The 21,914-nt window shown below is 39.1% G+C and overlaps 2 protein-coding genes across 12 annotated transcripts in view; both read right to left on the bottom strand.

Annotated features, from left to right (window-relative positions):
- Positions 1 to 21,914, bottom strand: part of LOC127055383 (uncharacterized) — a 306,171-nt gene that overhangs the window by 5,424 nt on the left and 278,833 nt on the right. The gene's annotated exons all lie outside the window — the stretch shown is intronic.
- Positions 2,028 to 21,914, bottom strand: part of RABGAP1L (RAB GTPase activating protein 1 like) — a 567,720-nt gene continuing 547,833 nt past the window's right edge. For 10 of the 11 annotated variants that reach the window (XM_050963018.1, XM_050963014.1, XM_050963015.1 and 7 more), the window contains 6 exons: positions 13,757 to 13,867; positions 11,039 to 11,143; positions 9,640 to 9,723; positions 9,046 to 9,117; positions 6,867 to 7,064; positions 2,028 to 5,398 (listed from right to left, as the gene is read on the bottom strand). In XM_050963018.1, coding sequence (XP_050818975.1) covers positions 5,243 to 5,398; positions 6,867 to 7,064; positions 9,046 to 9,117; positions 9,640 to 9,723; positions 11,039 to 11,143; positions 13,757 to 13,867 — 726 coding nt within the window. In that variant the 3' untranslated portion in view covers positions 2,028 to 5,242. Of the gene's footprint in view, positions 5,399 to 6,866; positions 7,065 to 9,045; positions 9,118 to 9,639; positions 9,724 to 11,038; positions 11,144 to 13,756; positions 13,868 to 17,198; positions 17,647 to 21,914 lie in introns of those variants that run through there. The other variant, XM_050963031.1, reaches the window with a different exon arrangement.

Genomic DNA, 21,914 nt, shown 5'->3' with positions numbered 1-21,914 from the left:
ACCCCAACAGGTGGGGAACCCTCACTCTGGATCCACGCTTTGCAACTGGTCTCTGTTTCAAGAGGCTGAATAAAACCCTTGGAACTGAACCCCCTTTAAATTTTGGAAAACTATGGATCTCTGCTTGCACTTGACATCATTGTATTTTCTACTTAAACTATAAAGAAGATTCTCTCCAGAGTTGGGCTTTTTAAAAGGTGAATGTTCTAAGTGAAATGGCTCCCAATACAGTTCTTGAAAACATCATCCACATTAGTTTCCTCCAAGGGATTGCTGAAAGGAGAGAATCAGGCAAAGAGGCCAATAACATTTTCTCTTGTTTAGATGAATTGATAGTAGGATCCATGTATTATATAAAACACAAAAATAAGAGAAACTGAAAGGAAATTAGTACAGCCCAGGATTCTGGTGGTTATCAAATCACATGAGTGAAATTTGTGACACTAGACCCTTCTGATGTATTTTATTTCCCAATTCAGTTTCCTATATATTATTCTGTATATAATATATAGTTTCCAAAGATGCATATATGTTCCTTTACAGGTTAAATAAAAACAAGTCTCACTGAATAAGAAAATAAGGGAAGGAAGTAAAGTTCTTATTTTTGAGCCATATTTTTTCCAGGTAAAAATAGGCATGAAATACATTCAGCAGCAAACCACTGGGAGTCTGGAAGAAATCGACAGCTCTGTATTCCTGAATGGCAAACCTGTATGTACATAGTGAGTAATGGTCGTGAAATGATGAGTTGCAGGCCTCTGAACTAGGAAAGGTAGGGTTGTAAATTAGTTCTTGTGTGTAGTGCCTTTAAAAAAATCAATTTTCTAGTTGTCCTTATGAATCTCTTTAAAACTGGATGCTTGCCAGTTTCAGAGGGTGCATTGGTGGGTGTTCAGAAGTCAACTTGCGCCATTTTCTACATTGAGTAGTTCAAAGTGAAAGGGATGTAGTGTGTGAGCATTTAGCACTATTTGGATGGAACTGCCTCTTTAGTGGGACAGCTCTCCATGGGATGGTTAATAACCAGAAAGGGCATTTAGAACAAGTCTATATTTTTAAGAGGAAAATGTACGGTACTATATTAAATCTATGGGCATATGCAATGCTGTATGTCTAGTAAAGCTATTGAACAACTGACTACTTTACAAGGCATTATCCACTGATCGCTGCTGTGCGTTCAAGAGAACAGTCATTCAGCTCTTAGTTAAAACCACTGCCTAGATCTTCAAAATGTAAAACGTGTACTAAAGGCTTCTCTAGGAGATGAAAAATAACATACCATTATATGACAAAGTTCACATGTTCAGTAAAATATTACTTAGTACAGGGATGTCAGAATTCAGCCCTACACACTTCCTAGCAAGAGGTTGTGGCATTAAGAAAGCAAGATTTTGCATACTTAATTTGTAAATCATGATACTGTAGCGGGCCAGTACAGGCAGTTTTTCTACTCTGTTAAAGAACACCATCACCAAGGCTAGTTGGCATATCACAAACTCAACTCCATGGGTGAAATCCTGGCCCCACTGAAGTCAATGGGAGTTTGGCTGTTATCTTACTGGGGCCAGGATTTCACCCCAGATGTTTGCCACAAAACCTAAATCTGTAATGTATTTGTCTCTACTTAGACTGCAAGAGTCTGATATAACTAATATACTTTGATATCAAGAGATAAGTGTCTGCTCTGCCTGACTCTCCTTTCTTGTTCTAGTGAACAGAGATACCTCACACCTGCTTTTTGCTTCAAAATAGCTTTTTAATGAAATAAGACAATAAAACAAAATGCTAGCATAAAACAGGAAGTTCAATGGCCATACAACTTATAATACAAAAAGATTTTTCTGCTTATCTAAAGATAACTTAGCCATAGCAAATGGGAAGATGTACAATCTAATGAGCAGGGCAGAGGCTGGGATGTGGGTGTCAGCTAGCTATACTGAGTATATGGTTCAGTGCTTTCCTTCTACTGAGGACTGAAGCAATTTACCTGAATGAAGGCAAGTTGTTAACTTTTCAATTTTTGTTAAGAGATATGAAGTATGCACTACTGTTTTACATAAATTCAGTTTTGATCCACAAAGATACTAGTGAATTGATGATTTACAATGTAATTAATCCAACCTGAATTATCCTATGAAGCGTTTCACCCAAATAAACTTCTGCATAAAGTGAAAAAAATGTACTTGTTCTTTCTGCATTGTGCACCTCAGTGAGGCACTAGTATCCACAAGATTAATAACTGCACCAAAATATATATTTTACAGAGTTTGGTTTCTTTGTGAAATTAAGGCCATATTTCAGAATTACTTGTTCTGAATGGAAGTAAAAATAAAAATCCGTAGTAATGCTTGCTCCTTACATATAGATGGACACAAGTTACCTTTAGTACAACTGCTGGAACTGGGCATGCATTTTGATATTGAACAAACAAAAATTATTACTTCCACGCTTTGAGTTATGTTAACTGTTTTCAGTGAGACTTTTAATTCAGGAAGTTTCCCATTGAAAAAAAAATCTATGCAAAACATCAGCCAACCCTGAAGGTGCACATTTCCATCATGTACCTGGTTCCGTCTTTCACCACTGAAAGGGCCAACTAAACCCCCCCCCTTTTTTTTTTTTATCCTTATGACAATGTTAGGTTATTTGTATATACAGCCAGGAAGTTGGATTTTACCTCCTATCTTGTAACCCTACAGTCTTGTTAGCTTTCCATGTTATTGAGTATCACTGTCAATTACAGTCAGGAAAGTGATTTTGAAAATGACATTGAGCTATTTTATTTGTTCTTTCACAGATTCCAAACAAGATTTACAGTTTTTAAAGTCAAATGTTATTCATTCTTCTAATTAGAGGTGATAGACACTCAACCTGGGATTTTGGGAGGCGGGGGGAAATCAAGCCTCTTGGATCATTACCAGGAGTGAAGAATCTGTCATCAGCACTTGACCGATAATTTTATTGCTATCATGTGAAGGCAAAATAGAATCCAATTTCCTCTCCAATAACTGTCAGGGCTCAGCATGGCTTACAGGTAGCAAACATTTTTGTGAGCGGAGACATGCCAAAAAGTGCCATTTTAAATTCACTTTTCTGTTTATACTGCACTGAATACCTTGTTTGGAAAACAGTACAAATCAACCTGTAGGCATGATTTAAATTAAGGATTGGCATTTAAATGAGACATTTGGACAAAACTGGTGGTTTGATACAGGAACAATGTTGGCTGTGAGCACAGTACTCTAGGTACTACAATAAATTAATTATCCTAATGTATTTAATTGTATATAATTGTCATCTCCAGTTTATTACATAACTTAGTTCAAGTTTAATTCACTTGCCAGTGACATCTCAATGCTGAAATTAGTAATTCCACTGGACAGGAACATTGGTCTTTATTCAGATAAATATTAATAGCACTAAGCTGATTATGGAAAGTATGCCAAAATTCAGTTTCCATTTGAAGAACCCTCTTATTTTGGTTCCACTCTGTAACATCTAGACAAAACACTGTTCCTCCAGGTAAGTTCATAAGCCATTATAACAAGAGGAATGTAACTCTTTATTCAGCTCTGTTCTTAGAAAAAAAGAACTTACATCACCAAATTGCAGGCCTTTTGTTGCCTAAGGATAGTGACTACATTTGGATCTCTACGTCAAACAGCTGACTGCTTTTCAAAATGTCTCATTTGGCACAGGGTAAATGTTAAACTTGTACTATATGTAAAAATCTTCTGAAAATATGCTTGAAAATGAAGCAGGATGTGAGTATCACACTTTATTGTACAGAGCTGATAAGATATTACATTAAAGTTAAAATCAAAATAGGGCTAATGTCCCTGGAACATTTTATAACTTAGGGAGACTTAATGCACAACTAACCTCTTGTCCAGCAACAATATTTGTCTGTGAGACCTTCTTATAGACATGTTAAATATAATTTAAAAATATTTCCATCAGTTTAAGCAGTAGTTAAATTTTTCATGAAATAAGTATTTCTATAAACATTTATGTTCAATCAAAAAAAGTCACAACTGCTTTTGCACATCTACAACTTGGAGATATAAAACAAGACAATCCTGTTTCCAGACAGACTCAGGAATAATCATCAGTAAAGTTTACCTCATGAGTAAAGTCTGTTATCTTGCATTTCTAATATTTTTGTCCTTCAAAAAAAAAAAAAAAAAAACAAAACAGCAACTTAGGGTTCCCTAATAAAGTGTCAAAAGCAAATAGATTTTTCCATGGTGTTTGTTTCTCCTGTGCAAAGAGCTTTTTGATTTGATGCTTCCATTTTGTGCCAAGTCCAATGCTTAAACCTTGGCCCAATGTTTCATGTGAAAATATTTCCACCAACTTTACACTGAAAAAAATAGCTTTTAGTGCACGGGGTAGTAGAATGTCAAAACTAAGCAAGGTTTCAAATCTACTTATTGCCCCCATCCCCTCCCCCCCCAAAAAAGTAATATAGCCTTCCCTTTGTTCTAATGGAGGGAATCTTTTCTCCAGTTCTGAAAATAAAACTGAATAAGAAGGAACTAGAAGATTTCACTTTAAATTCCAGTTCAGGTGTGATGCACAAGAATTAAACAGTGCTGCCACTCAGCACCTGGAAGACCTGCGCTCCTTGAATTTGTGCGGAAACTAATTGCCAAAATCAAAACACACAGAATATTCGCAGGGAAGATTATAAACACTTGTGCTATGCCAGAGAGAGCACAAGTCTATTTTGGCTGTGACTTAAGACTTACAATGAATGGGAAATGCTTCTCTGCAGGATGCATTCGCCACTGTAAACTTGAGATGATCCCATGGCATGAGTATAGAGCCTAGCATTATACTGTGCTTTCTTTAACAAGATTTATGCTTCAGTACTTTATGCTGCCCTCCTTCTTTCCCAAAAAGAAAACATCTGTTTTATGCAAGATAAAAATTGTAGTTATAATTAGTTCACATACTGAACATTTAGTTTTGATTTATTATCCATCTTAACATCTAAGCATATAAAATAAAGTGTAAAAGGATGAAGGTATTGGAACGTGCTTTTCAGGAAGGCAGGTGGGAAATAAGTATTCAACATAAAATTGGATTCTTTAAATAACTTCCCTTTGGAACGGGTCACACCAGAATGAGTAAAGACACTGAAGGATTTCACTTCAATGCCTGCATTCCTGTCTTTTGTCCTTTCCCCAAGAGGAAACCCTTTGTTCTTTGTGCTCTTGTGCCTGGGGTCTGGCTGGAACTATGTACTGCTGTCTTTGGGTGGCTGGGATGGTGGAGGCTGCTGTGCTGGCTGTGTGCTCGTGGCCGTTTTGATAGAGTTCAGGGTTTTGCTAAACCAAGAGTTTTTAGCAGCTTGGATTTCATTCATAAGGGTTCCTCTCTGGTGCTCCAGCTCCTAAGGAAGTAGAATAGTCAGAGTTGATCAGAAAAATAATTGATTACAGAGAGGCATCTTCAAATTCAATCCCTGTAACTCAGTTCTTTCCTTCTACAGTCATGGGGGTGGGATTGGAGGGAGAGGCAGTAGAACTACAGAAGATAGTACTACAAATTAGAGCCCTTTTTCTTTAAGACTGGAAGGGAAGAGAGAAAAGGAACATCCCAGTTTCCTGGGAATTCACAAAATCAGCTAAGTCCAATTAGATTGGCATAAAATAAACCCTCAGAGGTGATGTGTGGGTGTAGCAATGGTACAGACTAAAGCATACGCACACAAGATTTAATTTACATTAGGGTAATAGAACAATGGTATGGTGCCTTGATGGCTTGGCAGCTGTGCGTAGAGATGTCTAGAAGTAAAACAATGGTATGAAAGGAAGGGTGTATCTTGAGTTGCCTCTGAACCAATAGAGGAATGGTAGTGTCTGAAGAGTGGGGGGCTGCCTTGCTTGGATGAAGCTCCTTGCCAGAGGTACTGATGGATGCCGCAAGGGATACTACTATCCATGATGGAGGTTGAGACTTGTGGTGACAGTGACTCCACAAACTTAGCAAAAGAGGAGAAGGTACTTCTGAACAAAAGGGTAGACAACAGAAAATCATATGCCAGACAGGGCTGGGGTAAGTTAGGGGCCATAAATGAGAGCTATATTTTGGACATAGCACTATGTTACTAAAAGGCTGGATTGTGTTTTATAGTTTCTGCCATGGATTGGGAATGATGTACAGTTACATTTACCCCTAGCAGATCTACAGGAGGCACTGAGTTTCATACCCTTTCCAGAGCTACCTACCACGTAGGTTAAACATGGCCATTGTGCCACCCTTTAAGAGGGTGCAGTATGCATTCTTCTGCAGTCATCTTAGCCCCCTTTGGCTTGGCTAGCCTTGTAGGGAATGCAAAGATGACTGTATTCAGCTTCAGTGCAGGAATGAAAGGAAGAGGGAGATGCCTTACAATTTGGCTATGTCTACACAATGTACCTTACAGTGGCAGAACTGTGCTGCTACAGTTATGCCTCTGTAAGGGCTCCTGCGTAGCTGCTCTTTGCTGGCAGGACAGAGCTCTCCTTCCAGGAAAATAAAACCACCACCAATGAGCAGCGGTAGCTTTGTCAGCGGGAGAGTGTCTCACACTGACAAAGTGCTGTCCACACTGACACTTGTTGTTGTTAAAACTTTTGTCAGTGAGGGGGGGAGGGTGTGTTTTTTTCACACCCTGACCAACAGAAGTTTTACCAACAGAAGTAGCAGTGTAGATATAGCCCTTAGTGTCGCTGCATAAAAGCACAGTAGCATTCTAGCACCATCTACACTGCAGAACCAAAGTCAAGGAGACAGTCACATTGCAACTAAATTCCCCATAGGGTAGATAGGACTTAATACAATCAGTCTTTTCTGTAGTAGGATACCTGTACATATACCTGAATTTTGCACTTTGCTTCCACAAGCTGCAATTTGGTCTGTGCCAGTTCCAGTTCCATCTCCCTCAGCTGCTTCTTGAGTGCATCCTTCTCATCATCTCTTTCTGTTCCCTGGGTCTCTCTGCTTATAGCAGGCAGCTTCAATGCTCCTTCCTTACTGAAAATCTCACTGCAGTGTTTGCAAGCCATCACTTTACCCTGGGAACAGCCAGATAATCCATTTTTAGCAATGTTACAGATGTCCTGTTTCCTGGAAGAGTCGCTCTTACGTTAGATTTGCTTTTTGGTGGTAATGGTAGAGCCACTAAGTATGTGAGATTGTCACATGTGGTCTTACCTCAAATGATCTTAGAAGTTCATGAACAACAGATATGAGTGCATGCACCAGGATAAGAATTCCTAATACTTTAAGCATTTTTTCAACACATCTAGACTTTGGAAGTCACATTTACCCTCTTGTTGTCAAGACTTGTGATATTTTTGCAGTACTGCGTTAATGTTGGCATAGCTGTTGATAAAGTAGATTGCAAGGTTTTTTCCTCTGGCTAAACCTGCTGCTTTAAAAAAAAAAAGGAATACCTTTGATCAAATATTAAGGTTAATATGGCTTTGGAAAAGGAAATATTACAGCCATGTGATATTGCTTAGAAACCCACTCCCACCCAGGTTTTCCCTACTCGTCACAAGCAAGCACTCCATGCTGGATGCAATGGCTGTTACTTTGCTATTAATACCGGCATGTAATAGTGATACTATCTTGAAGAATGCTCCTAGTATCAAGAACACTTGACAACAGCAAATGCCATATTGGGTTGGCCTGAAGAGGTGTTTACAAATTGACTAACAATTTGTTCCAGTAACTTTTCAGTTATCGAAGTTAAGATGGCTGGTCTATAATTCTCTGAGTCCTTTTTGTTCCCCTAGTTAAAGATCAGTATTATGTTTGCCTTTCTCCAATCTTCTGGGGCCTCACCTGTCTTCCATAAGTTCCCGAAGATGGTTGCTACAGCTATTTTCCTTAACTACTGTAGAATGAATTTCATCAAGCCCTGCTGACTTGAATACATCTCATTTATCAAAATATTATTCAAACTTTTCTCTCTATTTTGGCTTACATTCCTTCCGTCTTCTTGTTAATATTGGGTTGAATATCTGGTCACCATTAACAATAGCCAGTGTCTCAGACCACTCAGCAAGAGTAAACAAGCAAAAACATTTACTGAAATACTTTTAAGAAACTAGATGAATGTCAATCAGTCTTTATTTTTGTGAAACTGTAATTTTAGAACAGTAAGTAGAGTATCTGGCATTCTCATTTCAGAAATGTCTTTTTTTGTATAAGAGGGAAGATATGTAGGTTGCTAAACTGCCAACTACTTGTAAAGCATGTGTAAAACCCTTGGTTTAATGTTTCAGAAATAGTAAGCAGCAAAATTTATAATCGTAGCAAAAGGCAGACATTTGCCACTTGATAGCAACAGATTATATATTTCAGGAAGTTTGAAAACTACAGAAACAGAGGGAAGGATTTCATCTATGTTGCTGTGGCAGCATACAGGTGCTGTGAAGTCCCTTACTGGGGAAAATTCCCCTAATGTGGAGACTATGTAGGACAACCAGAGACATCTCTATGCAGACCTCACAAGGCCTTGGTGTTCAGGACAGGAGGGGGATGGTTATGGAAAGTCTGGGGCAGACCAGGCCAGCCCACCATAATTAAGAGCAGTTCCCTGGCCTGCCCAGAATCCATCAGGTCCAAAGCAACCTTTGCTCTTTCTGTCCTGGGCTGTGCCTGTGTGCGTGCACTATGCAAAATGGAGATGCAGTTCAGAAGCTCCCACAAAGGGCTCCCTTTCTCATCTTATTAGAACGTATAAAGACTTATCCCTCCATGCTTCCTGCCAAATTCATACATTTCTGCAGGGAAAAATATAGGCACTCTGTGCACTCCAGTTTGGAAGCTCTAGCATACTTGATGTCCCTTCACCATGCTGTTTCGGATATGTATTCTACAATTGTTTCCATCCTGTGAAACATCTGAGAGGGTATTTTAGACCATCTTCCTGGCTCACAAGGCTGCCACTATATGGCTGCAATTCAGTTCCTTTCAGTATCTTACTGCCAGCATCTATGAATATTTAAGTTAATGACACTTCACATACAGAGGCCTCATTCTCACCTTCACAACCTCCAGTTCCTCCTTACTTGCTGTCTGTTGTTTCTCCAGCCTGGTACTCAGCTGGGAACAAATCTGGAAGAGAGAAAACCACCCCTTTGATAAAGTTTATACAAAAAAAAATTCTTGTGGTACATTTCAGCATTATTTTATTACAGCTTCACCAAAGTCATACACAGTTATTTCCTCAGAATGAATCCATTAGTGGTAGCAAGGCTGACAAAAAAGGTCTAAATGGTAGTATTCAAGATGCAACCTTAACACTGAGATTGATTTGACTAATTTCATGGGGAGCTGGCCTACATCCTTAGCCAGGAGCAGGGCAAAAGAGGCAGTTGCACTTAGCGGGTTGGGAATAGCTTGATAAGGAGGTATTCTTCTCTATGGAAAGTGGCAGATTCCACTTGGACAACTCCAGAAAGAATATAACTGTCTACAATTCATGCTATTAGAAAGCCTGAAATGAGACATGCCCTGGTCAAAAGTACTGGGACTAGAATGCTGAGCAGTCAGCTTGCCTGAGACAGGGAGTAAGAAGACGTTAAAAATGGTTTACAAATAACTATATGAAACAGGAGTTTTCTTTATAAATGTTACTTGTTTATATTCCGCAATAATGGCAGTGGTTTTCTTTATTTCAGATTCCGCCTTCTCTAGTTGTTTCCTGAAGATTTCCTTCAGCTGGAAAGTTCAAGGAGAGAAATCATATTAGTGGGAGGGCTTTGAGGAATTTTCCAACATGTGAATGACGACATCACTCTTGAACATACTCTGCATCTATAATAAGGCTATAACTCTTCATTACCAATTCCCATTACTTGATAAAGCCTGGCATTCAAAAGCTTTGTTATAGCCTGTTTTACTCAATGTGAAGTTATCTTAGTAGTATGATTGTATTCTCAGCAATATGAACAGCCATTTAAAAACAGGGACATTTACTGCATATCTCTGGTTGGGAAATTTTGCTCTAGAGTATGGGGAACATCTTTGATTATGACTGAATACAAACAAGCCCACTAGACTGCCAAATGTTGTTTAGTGTTTGGGTTCCCCAGATCCATACTCAAATATATTTTTTTCCTGGGTGCAAAGGGAGGAGGAGCATGCCAGGATTATCACAATGACCTCTCCAGCTCCAATGGCTCAGAATCGCAGTACTGACCAGTGCATTAAAATACTATTAAATCCCATCTTGCCATTCAGCACTATAAAGAACACAGACCTTTCAACAGAAGTAAAGGTCTCTCTTGCCAGAGATGGTAACTCTAGCGACACATGGAGAGAGCCTGGGACTCTCTAGTTTAGAGAAACAGAACTGTGAAGGATAGGTGTTTGTTTGTTTGTTTTTTGGGTGGGAGCCTGATAACCTTTTGTTAATGCAATGAAACAAATAAGTCTCATTGCTCCAGCTTCTGCTTACAGATAGGTAGCAAAGAAATCCTCAAGGATGATGAGAGGGGTTTTTGCTATTGAAACACGCTTATATGTAGGTCACTGTTCAGGATTTAAAATAGCTAAACGTTTAAAAAAAATTATAAACCAGTATCAGGTGAAACCCAGTTGGGAAAAACATCATTTCCATTCTGTCCTTGGGCTTAGGGCCTGGAAGCACTTAACAGCTCATAGCTTTAACTTGCTGATCCAGAATGGCAAATTCTATGTAACAGCCATGCCTCCAGCTACTTTTGTAGACCCTGAAGAGGGTCCTTGAGTGTGGGTGTTTTACATAGTGGCAGTAAAAATGATGTTGGGAGACGGGATTAAATGTTGGGAGACAGGATTAAAATTGGAAAACGGGACCCTCAGTGCTCCAGTAGGAACACAAAAGATGCTCAGAAATAGAGAATGTTAATTTTTTTCTCTTTATATGGATCTTTTATTTTCACTCTGACTTAAAGAACAAATGTTTTGATGGGCACTAACAAATGTTTGATACTCCCTCAGATTCTTGTGGTTTGTGTGTTTGGTTAAGTGGAAGTGCTTAAACAAGGCTTACCTGGGCAGTTTCTTCTTCTTGCTTCCGCTTTTCTTCCTCAGTCTCCACTAGTTTCTGTTTAGTCAGGAGAAGCTCCTTGTTCAGGACATCTGCCTTGTCTTCAGCCTAACAATCAGAAGGGATGAGCTAAAAAAACTTGATGCAACTCTTCCTCCTATGTTCTCCCACCCTCACTTTTTGCAGGAGAAACATTTTTTTTTCTAGTAACTGCTTGCTCGGTTATTGTATTATGTTTCAGCTGCTGTGCAAAGGCCACACAACTATTTGATACTCTAACAGGAAATGTGCTAGGCCACATTAAGAGCAATTAAGGATCCTGGAGCATGTGTGAGACTCCTGGCTTATATTAGGAGATGTGTGACTGATATAAATAAAAGGAAGACTATGAATCAGAAGGGAGGCAGCATGGTATAGTGGGCTAGGTTCTCAACCAAGCTCCTGCAAAAATATTTTCTGGAGAAGCCAGATAATACATGTTGGTCAGGATGTGTGAATTTGCTCTCCCATTTGAAGAGGTAGGCATGACGAGATGTTCAAGAGTATCAGAAATGTCTTGGTATGGTGAGGGTACCTTGCTGGCCTAGCTGATTACCATGAAAAAGAGGTTTTGTCAGTGTTAAGTATACTCATTGGCTAGTTAACTTCCCCATTTCTTAGATAAATATTGCATCACAGCACTCACTCTGTTTGATAAGCAGATTGATGGAAAATAACTGGCTGCAAAATCATGGGAAAAAGCACTGCAAAATGACTGATTACCTAATTCAGACATTGTGCGTGTGACCTGCACCATGTTTTCCCACCGTCACTGGCACTATGGATTGCTTCTTTGCCATGCTGCTATTGGTTATTAATAGCAGTTAAATGCAGAGGATGGGTGAAATCCTGGCTCCACTGAAGTCAATGGCAGTTTTTCCAGTGACTTCCGTGGGGCCAGGATGTTACTCAAGGTGCTTTGAGACAGGAACAATGTCCCTATCTTTAGAAGCTTACATCTACAATAATAACCAAGGTGCAGTGGGGACACCCCCAGGATTTCCCCACACCCCCAGAACACTAACTCCTCTCACTGTGTTTGGAGGAGGGGGAAATCCTGAGTGTGGGGGGGAGATGAAGCAAGTCTTTAGCAAGGATATGAATAAGAGGAAGGTGGGAGGATTGGTAGGTTATTCCACACATAGTGGCAGTATGGAAGAGGGCGCAAAGAAGAGAATAGTGAAAGGAAGAGGATAGTGATGCTAGAATCTGATGGAGCAAATGAGGTAAGGAGATAGTAAAGCAGACCTGCCAACTTTAAAAAGAAAAAAAACCAAACCGGTTTTAGATCCTAGACCAGTAACATAATACATGGTTCAACATAACCAGTAAAAACACTTGAAAGAACTATCAGAATATCAGTTCCTCTTTCTTGTTTGCTCAGTCCCAGGTGCTAATCTGCCTAGCACCATAATAAGTGTTATTAATTCTTGTGGGGAAGGAAGACGTCAGTTGCACATAGAGAGGCAAAGCTATTGCCCCAGCAGGGGTGAACTGCAGGTAAAAGAGCCACTTCAATCTCCTACATAGAAGATAGCTAAAACATAAGAGCAGGAATGGGAAGAAAATAAGCAGCTGTGGAGCTAGCAAGTGTTACAATTTGGCATGTATTTCAACTGCTGCTGGGGAGGACACATTTAGCATTCCACAAGGTTTGATCATCTACTCATGGCCTCCAGAGACATTGCCCTTATCCTTTGCCTCTTGTGCATCTCCCCCACCAGCATGGCTCAGGCTCTTAGTCATAACTGAGCTCAAAACAGCAGACGCTGACTTTCAAAAGACAGAGTAACTGCAGGGTTGTGGCGTGGACTGTGTTTCTTTATGTAAGTTGGGAATCGTAAACAGTCAAAGCACAGTCATGCACAACTGGATTCAGATACCCTTACTCATACCGAGGAGCACCTTACCCCACAACAGCACCTACTGGCTTCAGTTTGAGTAAGATGCTATTCACTGAAATAAGAGTGCAGAATCTCCTGTTTATTATTTAATACAGTAATAATTACTAACAGTTCACCTCTAAGGAATGTAGCAGAATACACTGAAACTCTGAAGTGCACTGCATTATTGCAAAGAGATAGACAGCACCCCAGTTGTGTGTATACCTTCTCAAAGTCAACCTAATCATGTGAACAGCTCCCCCAGCACTTGTCCTCTTGTGCCAAAGCTTAGGTTTTGTAGGAACCAGATTACTGATGGAAATACTAAACATCTCAACATTCGCTCAGCTTTCTTGGGAGTGCTGTCTGCTACCTTGGTAACTGGAGCTAAAATTAGATGGTTTTGGAAGAGTAGAGGAATGTGTGAGGTAAGAGACATACTGGATGACATTATAGCAAATTAAAGTTTTGAAGAGTATGGTGTACATTTTTCAAGTTAGTAGTCACATTCTGATATTTGCATGAGAGATTAAGGCCTACATTTTCCAAAACAGTGCAATAGCACAGGTAGTTTGGTGTCCACTGGTGCCAATATTTGTGCCTACAACTGCATCCATTAGATACTTAACTTCTTGGTAGTAGTTAGGCAACTCAATGGGAGCAGATAAAGGCACCAATAATAATGCCTTCAATTTTGCACTCATTCAATTGTGAATGCAAAATGCTGCCATGGCCCTCCTCACCACCTAATGTTAGGAGTTCAGACTCAGGCCTGGCTACAAATCAGTGCCTGTGTTACCTGGTCCAAGTCATTTCGGAGGGCTATTTTGCTCGTTACAAGTTCATGGGCAAGGTCGTCATTCTCCTGTTCCAGCCGCATGCTGGCTTCCTGGAGCCTGCGGTTCTCCCTCTGCAGAAAGAGAGGAACAAATAGGAGAATAAGTTAATTCTTATCAATTTTAAAATGAAAGAACAAAGAGACAAGTGAATATTTTGTGGGTGTGTATGAGAATGAGAAAGAGTGTAAAAACCAAGAAGGCATGAGTACACAGTTAAGGCAGGATTGCTGCTGTGGGAAACAACATTGAATTAAGCCAGCAGATGCAGTAGCTCATCTGACAGGGCCTGTTTAGAAAAACTGAACCAGTGCTATGGAAATGTAACTTGAAGGGCAGTGATTCCAATTCCATCCCTATGGTGCTCTTTACAAACATATTTATGTTCAGGCCCAAATGACACACTGATTGTAGGTTTCCCTGAGTTCAAAAGCACCCTTCTTACAACAAAAATACTCTGCTTCTACATGATGATCATTAAGGAAAATTGGTTAGATAATAAAATCCCATACAAAACACAGTAGTAATGAACAAGAGCCATTTTTTAAGAGATGCTCTTAATAGTCTATTCAGGTCCAAAATAGACTCTGTCCTGCCCCATTTTACCAAATATTGATTTCAAATCTTCCATATGAATATTATGTTCTGAAAATGATGTAGAACCAACTGTCCTTCTGCTGGATCTCAAAACAAGGCGGCCTAGTAATAATGAACCTTTCTACAGCTCTGTTGAATTGCTTTCTCCAAAGTCTAGTGCCAGTGGATTATACTGTGTATTCAAATTACATCTGCTAAGAAAGAGTGCATATGGAGAGATGGCCTCTCTTTGTTCTGGAATCCTTATACATTTAAAAATGATGCAGATCAACTCAGAAATGAAAAAATATTCAGTGTATAGAAGACTAGGGCCTGATTCTCCCCTGGCTTGCACCTTGTGTTGTCACCTATCCCTGTGCAAAGTGATTGTAAAACACTAGCAACCCCACTGTAAGTAAATTAGGGGAAAAGGGAGAGAGAAATAACTAATGCATTTTTTTATCATTGGAATTATGTTTCTTGTCCAAGGACTGTAAGGCAGAAACATTTGTTAAAGATGTCTCAGGGTGAGCAGACAGGCTGCCAAACATGCTCTGAGAATCCTCATCAAGCAGTTGACTTGAGAAGAATGGGCTAAATATGGGGATCTTAATCAAATGAATTTGCAAAGAGCCGCAGATTTGCTTGCCTGAGCCCTTGCTTAATGGCCTCTAGTCTTTCATACCAAAGAAAGGATGGGGGAAGTCTATGAGCTATTAAAATAAAGACAACATTTCAAGTTTTTATGAAGAACCTCCTTATGACTGAAGAATGGGATTCTTCACATGATAACATTTTACAAAGACCATCTCTTCACTTGAGGACAGATGTCAATTTTTTCCTTTGAACAAAAATAAAATGAAATATATTACAGCCTCTAAGATAGCAAGATACTACCTCTGTAATAAACTTTCATGAGTTACTCAACCACTACATTGCTTCAAAACAAAGAATCCTTGAACTCACTGCATAAACATGCTACTCAGCTTTCTTAATTTTCCTCCTACTCCACAACTATGTTCCTAACAATCCTAATGGAAGATATGGGTGAGGCATTAAAATCCCAACAGAGAAGGGTTGCCAACTCTTCAGGATTGCCCTGAAATCTCCAGGAATTACAGATTAATCTTTAATTATTGATTATGTCATGATGAAACCTACAGAAAAACCTCCAACCAAAACTGGCAACCCTACAACAGAGATACAATCCTGTTTTTGCTCCAACATCCTCCTGCTGCAAGAATATTTTATATGCCTGCCAAAACAAACAAGGAGAACTGCTCAAAAAGGATGTTTTAAAAAAAGAAAAGAAAAAAACTCTCCTGTTGTTAAACAGCTTCCTCTGTGCCAGGAAGTGGAGCCTTTGCAAATACCTAGTCTTCAGTGTGACCTTATTGTGCAACAGTGCCTGAAATATTGCTCTGCACAGGAAGGTAGATTTGTTTCCTTTTGAAGACATCATACATTAAACAACTGCTACATGGTTACTGAAGCCTTAAATGAAAGAACCTTGTTATGACTTGACACAAGTCAAGTAAACATCTTTTAAAGACAAAAACCTCTGCTGAGTTTTTAGTTAAATTACACTGTACTCTGCTAGAAATATAAATTTGTTAAAACTAGTTCTTCAGGTAAGGGTAATATATACTTGGATGTAAAACTAAATTACAATCTTCTATAGAAAGCTATCAAGTGTCTTTACTTCAATACTTTGTTCACACTATCAAAGGATTGCCAATTTCATTTGCAAAAATAGCTGCCTGACAGCAGATATAGCTGAAAAAGAGACATAATTAACGTAAAACTTCTCACAAGACAGAAATTACTAACATAGCTGCTATAATGCTGATTATAGGAATACTGTTTAAAGATAAGGAAGAAATCAGCTGGATTCCTTACAGACCTCTGTGAAATAACCCTGAAAGTTGGTTGGCTTTAACATTCTTTGCTATGCTTTTGCCAGAAGCATCAGTGTCTGCAAAGCAAGCAGCATAAGGTGAGAACTCTTGCTCTGCACTCACAGACAAGTGGGAACGCAAGCAATGTGGTTGGAAATGCACTATTCTCCTCTTAAATAGGAATCTGCCTGGCAAGTTTTAAAATGTTAGATGAGTCCTATTCATTATACCAGCCAACAGCTATCTACCTTTATTTTCTAGCGGAGGATAATTTATCAAGTTGCCTTTCCTTTCCCTTAGAACAAGGATACAAAGTATGATTAGCCATGACTAGGCTTCTCCAGCCCCTCCCCACACCCTACCAATGAAGAACTGCATGCTTTCTCAGGAGCAAGTTCCTAAATCTATTTCAATCCAAAGAAACAATTATATTAACAAAAAAGAGGAACACAGTAACTAAGCTGTGCCTCTCACAAAAGGAAGTGAGCTACTTTTGCTGCCTGTCAAATGTTTTGCAGAGTTTTACATAGCCTCATTTGCAGGGGGGAGCAATCTTCAGATTCATTTTAAATACAGTTTGTTACCTACAATCAGGCTAACATCAGAACCAGCATTTTGTAACCTCACATAAGCTAGGACTGGTCAGACCTGCTAGATGTTCTACAGCTGTAAACAGAGACTCCCAATCACTCCCTGCGTGTCTCTAAATACACAGCATTTATAGAAGTTTTTACTGACTGTACTAAGTATTCCCTTCTTGTTGGTATCACTGTTTCCACAAGCAGTAAAATAAAAGATGGAGCTTTCCAAAATAGTCTCCTTCCTTTTGTCACAGGAGACAGCTGGTTACATTTGGTTAGTGTCTGTAAAAGGAGGATACTGCATTTCCAATAAAGACAAACACATTACATACACACACAAATAAACTTACCTCCTGCAAAGTCACAGACCAACTACTGCTTTCAATCATTGGTGTCAACACAGTGAAAACAGGATATCCAGTGAATTTTAAATACCAAACAAAATAATTAGGAAATTAAAAAACAAAACAAAAATTCTTGATTTGTTAATCCTACACTGAGATTTTCTCACTTTGTTTTTTAAAGGTATGGTCTACTCCAGCTTCCACTTATTAAAACAAACTTTTGATTTAAAGAAGAAAGCTGATTTGAAATTTGCAATCAAGTCCCAACTCAGGAAGGCTAATAAACTCCACCCTCTGCTATCAAGCTAGCATGAAGGATGAATATATATAATTACCAATCATGATGCAATTTTTTTTCACTGCTGCTACTAAAGCTGGGTGTCACTGTGTCACAAACCTTGCTGAAATCTTAATTTTCACATTTTGTTGTTCCAAAAAGCAGATATTTAAACATGGAGAGTTTCTTACTGATGGAAATGAAATGATTGATTGGAATTCACATTCCTGGATGGCAGCAGGTTGAACGCTTCATGAGTCAATCCAAAAGAGCAGTTAATTAGGTTAATTCCAAGATGGTAAAATTGAGATATGTAAGATGGTTAAAAGGCCACAAAGCTTTAAAGGAACAATTATCCAGCACAAAAGAGGTTTTACGGAAGGCATCACAAAGTTTTACACTGCGCTCTCTGCTACTATGATGAACTCTTGGCTGTAGTTTTAAAGAAACATTCCTTCAACTGTCATAGTGCAGAGTTTTGGGGTTTTTTAAACAAAGAAGAAAACCACTCTAATTGTTATCAAATGTTTCTTCCCCTGCATTCAGGAATGCCAATGCAACAGCTAGCACCAAAATAACAATTCCTGGAATATTAATTTTTACTTATTGACACTTCAGGCATACAAAAAAGCTAATACATCTGGATTATACATTAATATAGATTAAAAGTTGCTCCTGTATGGGAGTGGAGCCATACAGGTGTAACTGTTCCACTCACAGATCTCGTTGCAGGATTAAGGCTATTGTGTGCAAAATCAGGACATCAAAGCAATTTTGGATGTGAACTTTTGTTAACGGTCATATTCTAGCAGTAAAAACTAAAGTGAATATATTTATTTTATTGCAGCAAGATCACACTGTAGGAATAGGAAACTTTTCTAATTTATTTCATTAAGGTAAATAGAGCAGTGACATTTAACATTTTTGGTCCTAATCGGCTGTGAGCTCTGTGTGAGCAGACTATTTTGCCCACTGAAATCAATGGGATTCTGCATAGGTGCAGGGTCTACCTGTAGGATTCTAGCTTTTGTTTGCACATGACATTTTTTTTACAGGACCCAAGTTTTCATAACTGATTCAGCCTATAAACCCATATTATATGTGAGAAGTTCTCAGAGGCTGGAAAAATCACCCAGAATATGGGGAAAATATTTGTCTGAATTATTTTGGTACTTTTCTTGGACACACAGCTCCTATTTTTTTACTGGCTTCTACTTACAATTTGTGATGTGTTTTAACTAAGAGTCAATTTATTTACTGAAGGATGGCAACTCAGGCTGTGTTTCTGTTTTAGTCTATTAAAATGTCAGACGTTATATTTGTCTGAATGTAAAAACCCAACAGTAAAGTTATTCTGCTGCAGAAATGTGTCTGTATGAATTTTGTTCTCCTAAATGAAATATTTCTAAATTGAGAAGAAAATAAAATAAACCCCAAAGTGAATTTCAGAGCACTATTTCTGATTTGTGTGTGTGTGTGTGTGTGTGTTGAATGAAATCTGTCACAACTGACTTGCAGAAAAGAAGCATGCCCAATAACTAATTCTTGCATCATACTGTACATGTAACGTAGTGTACTACATTGCTTCCACTCAGTCTGTGCACAATCTGGCTAGGTGATGAGTAATCAGATTATGTAAAAAATCCCGGTTTTAAATGATCTCAGAATTTACAGACGGTTTGAGGCTGGACAGTTCTTAGAATGTAATAATAATAAATTTACAATTCTGTCCATACCTTACAGGGATATTGTCAGTCAGTTTGGACATACCACTCTACCATATCTGCTGAAGAATGTCATGTGGATTGTTTATATCTGTTTTAAAAAAATTCTACTGCAGAGAAATTAATCTCCATGTCCATGCTTGTTCCTCTGGAGATCTGCGCTGGGGGAGAAGGAATGCTTCCTCTGCAGTCCTTTTCCCCTCACCAGAACACCCAGATGCCCCTCTGTAGGTGTACTGCCCAGAAGGGACTCCACTGGGTGTTGGGCAGGGTGGGCAGGAGAAGGAGACCAGCCATTCTGTGCATCATCACCACTTGGTGTTCACTGGATTGTTGTGGAATGTGGTTAGGAGTTAATACATCTCAGCGCTGTATAGCTCTCCCAGATCCGCACCATGACTCCCACTGAGTAGCCACTCATGCCAACAGCAGCATGGTTTTGGCTAGAGCCATGTTGCTAGCAACAGGAAGAGAAGGCCCACTGAACAGACAGCTTCTGGCTCTGTCAGTTTAAGAGGCCCTTTCCTGCGGATCCACATGATCTGTTAAGTTGGGAGGCTTCAACTCCTCCTCACTCCGCAGTCCCCCAAGCCCTGCCCCCCACATGTGAGGGGAGGATAATTCACAGGACAGTTTTATTCTTTAAGAACCGTAATGAGTCTGAGCAAAGTGACATACAACAAGGCTGTCAATGTGCATCTAAATGATCACCCCAAAGTTGCACAGGTAGTGAAACAAACCAAAACACATGCTGAAAACAAGGAAGGAATAAATATGTTCTGCATCTAAAAGATGAACGTGCTTCACAGACCCCTGCTCCACAGAGCTCAGAAGAAATCATTAAACAAAAGCCATCCCCACTACTGAACGATGAACTGAAAATTTTTTTCTCTTAGGAAAACTGAGTCTTTAAGCCACAACCCATATGGAGAGCATCATCCCAATGCGAGCTCCTGGAGGCATCATGCAAGGACAGCCTGGGCCCTTTGACAAGGTGCAGAGTGCCATCCCCCCAGTTCTAGGGACCCTAGCACTGGCAGTGGTGTGAATATAGTCCTTGCACTCCTGAACACAACGGCTGCAATGGTGTCTTTTAAGGGATGAGAAGGGCTTTGGTTTCTCCCCCTTACACATCCATGCAGGCCTGCAGTCATAACTGACTGACCCCTATATGCATAGTCTTCGAATGTTGTTTCTCACCATTCTCATCAAGATACACTAATAAAATTAAACATACAAAACTGGAGTAAATACACTTAACAGACATGTTCTCTCATTAAGAGAGAGAACATCTTTCTCGTGTGAAACCTATCAGATAAAAAGGTTAAACTAAATGTGGCTCAGCTGGTTGTGAGGGATCACTCTACTAATCAGTGCATCAACAAAAGGTTGACTTGATCCAATCCAGATAAAAAATTACACAAGGAGTTGCATGACTGCAAGTCAGAATCCTGAATTCTAGTCCTGCCTCTGACAGTGACTCACTGTGGGTGTGGCCAAGTAAATCACTTCACCTGTTTCATGATCTGCTAAATGGGAATAATAATCCTTGCTCTTCCATCTCCCATGAGTGCTGTAAGGTTTAATTAGCTAATATGCTTGCATAGTGGTTTGAAGATGAACAGTACCCTACATTTTCTAAGTATTATTGTAGTTCTGTGTTAGTCTGAATAAACTGAAGAAAGAAAACAATCCGAATTAACAAGCAGTAAATATGGTTATTTCTATATAGGGAAATTAACTAGCATTCTCTTGGCCATGAATGCAGTCCTAGTTCTGACAGAAAATCAGATCTACGATGGATTAGAGTTATGTTAAAAAATGTTAATTTGCAGTTTAGCCTCAGGAATCAAGAAATGCCAGTTACACTTTCAAACACAGTCTTAACTCTGCCTCTTCATATGTATGCATTATAACAGTCTTTCACTACATGACTCTGTACTATTCCTCAGCATCATATATTGTTTTCTATAACCTTAGATACGGTACACAATTGTAGTACACCTCTATCCTGATATAACATGACCCGATATAACACGAATTTGGATATAACGCAGAAAAGCAGTGCTCTGGGGGGGTGGGAGGGGCTGTGCACTCCAGTGGATCAAACCAAGTTTAATATAATGTGGTTTCACCTATAACGGTAAGATTTTTTGGCTCCCGAGGACAGTGTTATATCGAGGTAGAGGTGTATCTTGTAGAACTGTTTACTACTCTATGTATGCCAGACAGAATTCATTTAGAAAGTACATAGAAAATGGCACTTATATGTTATGTATAATATTGAGTAACAGTAAAAAAGTTGCTGGCATATGCTGCCCACATAAATTCACAGCTAAGTCACCCAATAGGCAGTTCAATGCCTCATCCCTGAGAAATGCACCGAAGGAAAGATGAGCTGTTGCTGGAAAAAAGGAAAAAGGTGTAGTAGAAGGGTCCTCAATTTTAAATGAAATACAAACCTTAGAAAGAACTTACCCTATAAAAGTCTAAATCAATAGAATATATCCTTATGACAATGATAATGAAATTCAAATATATTACAATAAAAAATATTACATGGTGCGACATGTTTATTAGGGCTTGTAGACAAAAATTGACATATTACTATATTGTATTATCTGAGGAACAACATCTGGGCACGTAATCAAAGCTCAGAGGCTCTAGTCCAACTGAACTGTGCTAAGAGTAGGACCTGAGTGCAGAAAGGTGACTTTATGG

This window comes from Gopherus flavomarginatus, chromosome 7, assembly GCF_025201925.1.
Source record: "Gopherus flavomarginatus isolate rGopFla2 chromosome 7, rGopFla2.mat.asm, whole genome shotgun sequence".
NCBI classification, from domain to species: domain Eukaryota; kingdom Metazoa; phylum Chordata; order Testudines; family Testudinidae; genus Gopherus; species Gopherus flavomarginatus.
Note: the sequence above shows the minus strand (reverse complement) of the source record. Positions and strands in the feature narration are given on the sequence as shown.